Source organism: Ascaphus truei, chromosome 1, assembly GCF_040206685.1.
Source record: "Ascaphus truei isolate aAscTru1 chromosome 1, aAscTru1.hap1, whole genome shotgun sequence".
Classification (NCBI taxonomy): domain Eukaryota; kingdom Metazoa; phylum Chordata; class Amphibia; order Anura; family Ascaphidae; genus Ascaphus; species Ascaphus truei.
Window position 1 is genome coordinate 418,500,257 of NC_134483.1, and position 6,958 is coordinate 418,507,214.

Below are 6,958 nucleotides of genomic sequence, written 5' to 3' on the forward strand. Positions count from 1 at the left end.
AGATACTTACCTCCGTAGGGGGTGCCGGTATCTCTGCCGCCAGGGAACATGTGTGCCTAATGAAATGGTGGCTTTAAACGTCAAGCATCTTGCGGGCCAATAGGAAGCTGTGACATCATCCCTTGCAACTTCCTATCAGCCAGCGTGACCGGGACATTTAAACTGAACAGAAATACCGGCACCCCCTACGGAGGTATCACTGGAAGAATGGGGGTCCCCGGAGCTGAAAATAACACAGTTCAGCTCTCGAGACCCCCTGCTTCAATACTGTAATAAAAGCCGCAATGCAGCATGTAGTGCTGCTGTAAGGCTGAGGCCGCGGTGTTGGCGCTGCACCTGTGCCTGCCAGTCTGCGGTGAGCTGCAGGGGAAAGACAGGGGGAGCGAGGCGGGGGGCATGGCCATTACATCACCCAGCAGGCTCACCTTCATTGGCTGAACCGCCGGGAGGCCTGGCCTAGCGCTCTGTCGGGAGTTGTCAGCGCAGATTTCCTGTCTTCAGGGAAATCTGTTCGCACAAAGCGGCGGGCAAGGTAATTAGCGGGCCCGGCCCCATTGAGGGGTAGTTTTTGTCCCTGCAGCGCCCCCAGCAGGCAGCGGGGACCTAGCCTAACACTGCGTTATTGAGCTTTGAAGATACCAGATATCACTTAACGAAGCGTTAACTTAATTTAGCGCATCATTAAGTCAATAACACAGCTATGTGTATCTGAGCTTATGGTGGTTATTCATTAAAGGACCATTGCCTTAAAAAAAACCTATGTGGGAAGCAGGGGGTCTACAGAGAAGAACCCCGTTTATTTCAGCTCTGGTGACCCACTGCCCCCCCGAGATGCTTATCTCAGAAGATGATGCCGGTATCTTACTGCTTTTTAAAGGTCCCATGGGACATGCAACCTTTAAATAGACATTTTCTGTGCCCAGCCAGAGCTGCTACTGGCAGCACCTTCCCGGTGTATGTCGGGAAGCCAAGGATCCCCAGAGCTGCAAATGAAGGCAATGCTCCATTAAGACGATCACACAGAGACTCCCATCAACTTCAACAGAAATGTTTGTGTGATAGTGCACTGATCGGCACTATTGTAGTTAAAGAGTCCGTAAAGGGGTTAAATAATAACTGGAGGGTGAGCAAGAGGCGTCTTACGGATGCAGTTGCTCAGCTTTCAACCTACTGATTAAGTAAAGATTAGTGGTTGAAGCATCATATAAGTGAGCAGTACTGTACTTAAAGGTGCAGCCCAAGCAATATCCTACATGTGTGTTTTTGTTAATAAATCAGTTATGTACTATGAGAAAATACTTGTAGCATTTTTTTTTAAAACCTACTCTGAATGACATTTTTAATGTATTATAATGTAACAAGCATTTTGTTTCTATAGCAACCATTTACAAAGTCACATCCCCTTCCTCTTCTGAAACACGCTCTGGCACACCCATTTTTGACCACTGCCCTCTTTCTAGCAGTGCACCAATTGTATCCAGTGACTGCCTGGTCACGATCTTCCCCACAGAACTTTGCATCATTAGTCCACTTCTGCTGAACTGACACACTAACAGCCATTTAGTGAACCCCCGAGCCGAATCTTTGCCGATCAATCACAGAATGGATCAATAAGCAACTTAGCTAATTACTTATCATTGTGTGGATTGTATTGATGCACATATTAAGGGGGGGGATCCCTGGGTGCTTCCAGGGAACCAAATGTTCAAGTAGTATTCAAAATGCCTGTGCATGGGATTCCAAATATTTGTCGTTTTCAAAGTGTACCTGCATTAGGACCCCAGACATTCAAGTACTAGTTAAAAGGTTTGTGTATGGTCCTTGAAATGTTTAATGGTAGTGGACTTTAGCGTAGAGATTACATTATTGTTACTCTATTACAGTACATAGGTTCTATAATGTATATACCAGTGTTACTCAATACCAGGGTACCATTACCTACAAACAAGGGGTATGCGTTACTCTAGTTATCTTAAGCCCCATGCTGCCAGAGAAGTATGAACACATAGCTATTCAATTAAATGCATTTTCCTCTGGAAACAAAGGATTAATGTGCAAAAGCTGCACTCTAAACTGTGCCGGATTAAGGGGCGGTATGGCCGGGCACTTGCCTGGTGCGCCACCAAAAAGGGGCGCCATGCGCTAGTACCACAGCGCCATCTTTAAATTATCCGAGTCCTGCGCGGCCTCGTCATTGTCGAAGTACATTTAAAGATGGCGCGTTGGAGCGGCAGGCGCGGGACTCGGAGCGATTATGGCAGCAGCAGCAAGGGACATTGACAAGGGCGCTCAGCCGCGCGGAACAGTGAGAGAGCGCCGGACCTGTCCCACACCGCCACTCCGTCAATGTCCCGTGTGGCCAAGTGCCCTCATGAATGTCACAGTCCCTTGCTGCTGCTTCCACCGTTCGAAGCCCTGCGCCTGCCCTCCGACGCGCCATCTGTAAATGCCCTTCGACATCGACGAAGCTGCGCAGGACTTAAGACATTTAAAGATGGCGCCGGGGTTGGAGCTCGTGTTGCAAAAAGTGAAAAATGACGTTTTTGCCGCCTCTTCTTTCAGCGTCCCAACGTCACGTGGAGATGTGTTACCATGACTACGGGACGTCATGTGGCGTCACACTGCGACGCTGCAGGACGAGGGGCGACACATTTTTTTGCCTGCCCGGGCCACGCTACTCTCTTGGTCCGACACTGCCTTTAACAATGCAAGATGTGGAGTACTGTTAAACAACCTCCACTGTGAGACCTCTGCCCCTCCTCCAGATACGTGCTTGTAAAAAGCTGTGTGCACTGTGCTAGTTCTCCCTCAACGTGGGGATGTCAGCGTCATTTTCCTCTTGTAGAGATCTGTGGGTTGACCCTATCATACTTATATGTTGCCCTGGCAGAGATATTATTAGATGCTTTTACTCATTTGTTATTAATTTCCATATTAAGATATGAAAGGGGTTACCCTATTACTAGTAGAACTTGTTGCCCCAAAAGAGGACCACCCTATTACACACATCAGTTATTGGTCCCATAACAATAAAATGGATCACATCCATCCATTACCCCCACAAGGGCTAGTCTTCATCCTCTTTACACACATCTACTGCCCACAATAAGGTATGAGGAATTAGCCTCTTGCAAACAACAGCTGCTGTCCCCCAGAGAGATAAAAGGAGTCGGTACAGACAACTGTCCCTACAGAGATAAAAGACATCGACCCTTTTACAGGCATCAGTTGCACCTTGGAGGGAGAGGGGAGGACAGGATCATCAGTCTTCTTCACAAACCCGAAATCCCACCCACACCAGTGCACCTACAAGTAAAGGCTTTCAACCAGTGGGGGTGGGGGGGTACAAGTGAAAAACAAGCAAACAAACCAACAAAAATTACAGAAATACTACAACATGACAACATGACACCGGCTAGTTGAGTAACTGAGACACAGGAGCAAATAAAAAGTCAATCTCTCCCTGCTGCTCCCTCCCCTGTGTACACACACAGAATCAAGGGAAGGTCAAGAGTTGACTGCCTGCACATGCCCTCCCCCCCCCCCCCCCTCTCTCTCTCTCTCTCTCTCTCTCTCTCTCTCTCTCTCTGCAGGCTCCACTCCCTCTGCTGGAGCTCAGACTCTGCTCCTGGTTTTGCACCTGGTCCCCGGGGCCGCCTCACGGCCTCTTGCTGCTGCTGTTTGCTGAGCTCCTGTCCTGATATCACTCCGCTGGCATGGAGGAGGAGGAGGAAGCAGCAGTAGGAGGAGGAGGAGAGCACTTGATCATTGTGATGGTGGCAGGAGGAGCAAAGCAGCCGAAGCAGCAGCATTAGCAAGCCCTGCACTATCAGCTCCCTTCACCAGCCTCTACTGCTCTACTTTTTGTGTGTTGCTCTGGCTATTGAGCTGTGTGTGCTTTCCCCCCTACCAACCTCTCCCTCCTCCTTCTCCCCCAGGATTTATTACTTATATAGAGTTATATTCATTGTTATTTTTTATTTTTTTGCCTGCTTCCACACAGTGTTTTTTTCTCTCTCTCTTTCAATATGCAAGAGATCCACAAAAAGTACTTTGGACGCGTTGCTGCACACACAACAAAACTTTTTTTTCTTCTTCTTTGCTTTCTGGAAGGGGAATCCAATGGGAGGGCAGGCTGTGTGTTAGTGCAGTGACTGAGAGGAGTGAGTGAGTGCATGTGTGTTGTGTATATACAGTACCTACTGTGTGTGCATGCCTAGCGCACGGCTGTGATCAGAAGTGTGTTAGTGACAATAATGTGTGGGAACCCAGTGGCTGCACATTCTACTCCTTCCTGGGAATTTATCACAGACTTTGGATTATAGAGACAGAAGAAGAGAGCTGATCTCCTGATATCAAACCCTCATCTCCTACCCTATTTTCGTAATATATACTATTTTTTTTCGTAATCATATTGGGTTTGTTTGTTTGGTGTATGTCTGATTGGGTGAAAGACCCCCCTCACTTCTTCTCCCAGGGGGAGGGGGGGAAGAGTTGTGCTGTGCAAAGAGGTGATGCATTGACCTGCTGAACTTCGCTGTGCAAAAGAGGCACTTCTGTTAATCTCTGGGTGCCATCCATGCTAGGGCTGCACACCATCCTCGCTCCTGGTCCACTTTAACGGACCTACCTGGGGACAGATAGAGGAACAAAGTAGTGGGGCTGAAAGGCAGGGTGGCAGTGGAGAAGACTGCAAACTTATTTCCAAAATAGTGTGCACGGGGACTGGGATGGGGGATTTCGCAGCCCCCGCTGCCTCCTCCAACGGCAGCAGCCTGTGCATCAGCAATGCTCTGGGCAGCAGCAACGGTGGGGCTGGTACCGGCATCGGGGTTGTTAATCACAGTAGTAATAATAATAATAATACCCCTCCTAGCGCTGCTACTGCCCCCAATGCACCGAACAATAGTAACAGCAGCAGCAGCAGCAGCAATGGGAGCAGCGTGAGCATTCCTAAGCACAGCACCGTGGTGGAGAGGCTCAGGCAGAGGATTGAGGGCTGCAGGAGGCACCATGTCAACTGCGAGAGCAGGTACCAGCAAGCCCAAGCGGATCAGCTGGAGATGGAGAGAAGGGACACGGTGAACCTCTACCAGAGGACCCTGGAGCAAAGGGCCAAGAAGTCAGGCAGCAGCCAAGGAGCTGCATCTGCAGGAGCTGCTGGTGGCAGCAAACCGCAGCACCACCACCACCACCATCATCACCACCAGCAGCAGCAGCACAATCACCACCAGAGCAAGCAGCAGGATGCAGAGCCAGCCAGCAGCGCCACAGCCGAGCAGAGGAACCACACTCTGATCATGGTAAGAGGGGGTGGGGAGCTAGTGGGCACTATTTCTGCTGCTGGAGTTCTCATTGCTTGGCATGAGGGGGGAAGGAGGGAGGAGGGGGGTTATCCCGTGTGTTTTCTGGTTTTTAGGGGTGGAGCTAAGAGTAATGGGCAATGCCTCTAAAGTTTTCTCTGAGATGGATTTATGGGAAAGTGAAGTGGATGCTCCCTAGCTTAAAGCAGTTGTTGGAATCTCGTTATTATTGTGTCCCCCCCCCCCCCCCCCCAAAAATTATTTATTGTTATTTCCGATTTGGGCAGCTTTGTCCAGTCTCAGAGACTTAAGAATGGATTTCAGTCACTGGAGGAAAAAGTCTCCCCCTAACCTTGGTTTATTATAGACTTAATTCAGAGACACTCTAATACAATATTTCGGAAACAATTGAATGTTTGGATCTCCAGTGCCTGCATATGACTCGGGTAGTACCCTGTCCCCGAAGCTGTGAATGCGGTGTATGCATGTAAGGGAAGGTCTGGCTTTAGATCCTGCATTGTTGTCTTGAAGAATGCCCTTTGTTCAGGAAGGTTGCAGAATTGTGTTTATTCCTGTCCTTGGTGCTTAGCTGATTTCTAGTCATTGGCAGGAACCAGGCTCTGAGTCGTGATCCCTCTGTCGTGTCTCATAAGTGGCTTTATGCCTGTTCTGTGCTGCAGTACCGCGCAGGTCCTCCATCAATGGCAAACTTAAACATGATTTATGAGTGATTTCCTCTGTCACACAATGTGTTAACCCTTTGCTATCTGGCTCCACATCCATTGCATTGAGTACCATGCTCTGGGAGATCCCTTCTGCTTTTCCCTGATGTGTATATAACACACTCAGTGCTTGGGATGCATACATCATGGCATTTTTAGCTTGCATTTAGGTTCAAGCACGGATACTGTTTTCCTGTGGCATGCACACGGTTAACCCCACCAGTGCGGGGCTAGTTGACAGTCATTCAGTTGGCACTGGGTCTCATACATTAGGCAGTCTAATGTGGTTAGCATTAGTGATCTCAAAGGATTCCGGGGGGTCTCACTTTGACAAACTCAGACACTTTTAAAGAGTGTAACTTTGTTATGAGCCCCCAAATTCCGGGAATTTCAGGGCGGTTGTGGAGGTAGGAGCAAAGGAAAGTTATTAAACCATTTTTTAGAATTACATTTAAAGTTAGAGAGTGGTGGGGATGTTGAAGAAGCTCCTGGAAAATTAGCTTGTCAATAATCAGAAATAATGAAATGTTGCAGGGGAGTTGGGCCTCGCCACACCATCTCTACATATTAACATGTGTGAAGTTACTGTATGTGTTGAGTAGGGGGTATTTTAAAAACGGACCAACCCTACTTTTTGTCTTAAATGTATTAGCAGCAGAAAAATAGCCATTAAATAAAGCATTGTTTAGGTTTGTGACAAATATAAATAGGAAGTATAGAAATGAACCATTCTCTTTCCGATTATGAATCAATCTTAAGTCACCAACGTGGTCACTTGCCAACACCGTCTGTCTTCGTACAGTTAACTTCCTCTAGAAATGTGCATGTAATTACACAAATAGACAATACTGTCTGAAACCTCCCCGAGGAAAAGCAGCGTGCTCGGTGTAAAGTCATTGGTGGGCAACAGGCGGTGGTTTCACCTGCCATCAC

General features: G+C 48.1%; 1 protein-coding gene across 2 annotated transcripts in view; it reads left to right on the plus strand.

The window, feature by feature from the left end:
* Nucleotides 1–3,643: 3,643 nt before the first annotated feature.
* Nucleotides 3,644–6,958, plus strand: part of MAML3 (mastermind like transcriptional coactivator 3) — a 336,501-nt gene continuing 333,186 nt past the window's right edge. For both annotated transcript variants that reach the window (XM_075614965.1, XM_075614975.1), the window contains exon 1: nt 3,644–5,303. In XM_075614965.1, the coding sequence (XP_075471080.1) occupies nt 4,731–5,303 (573 nt within the window). In that variant the 5' untranslated portion in view covers nt 3,644–4,730. The remainder of the gene's footprint in view (nt 5,304–6,958) is intronic.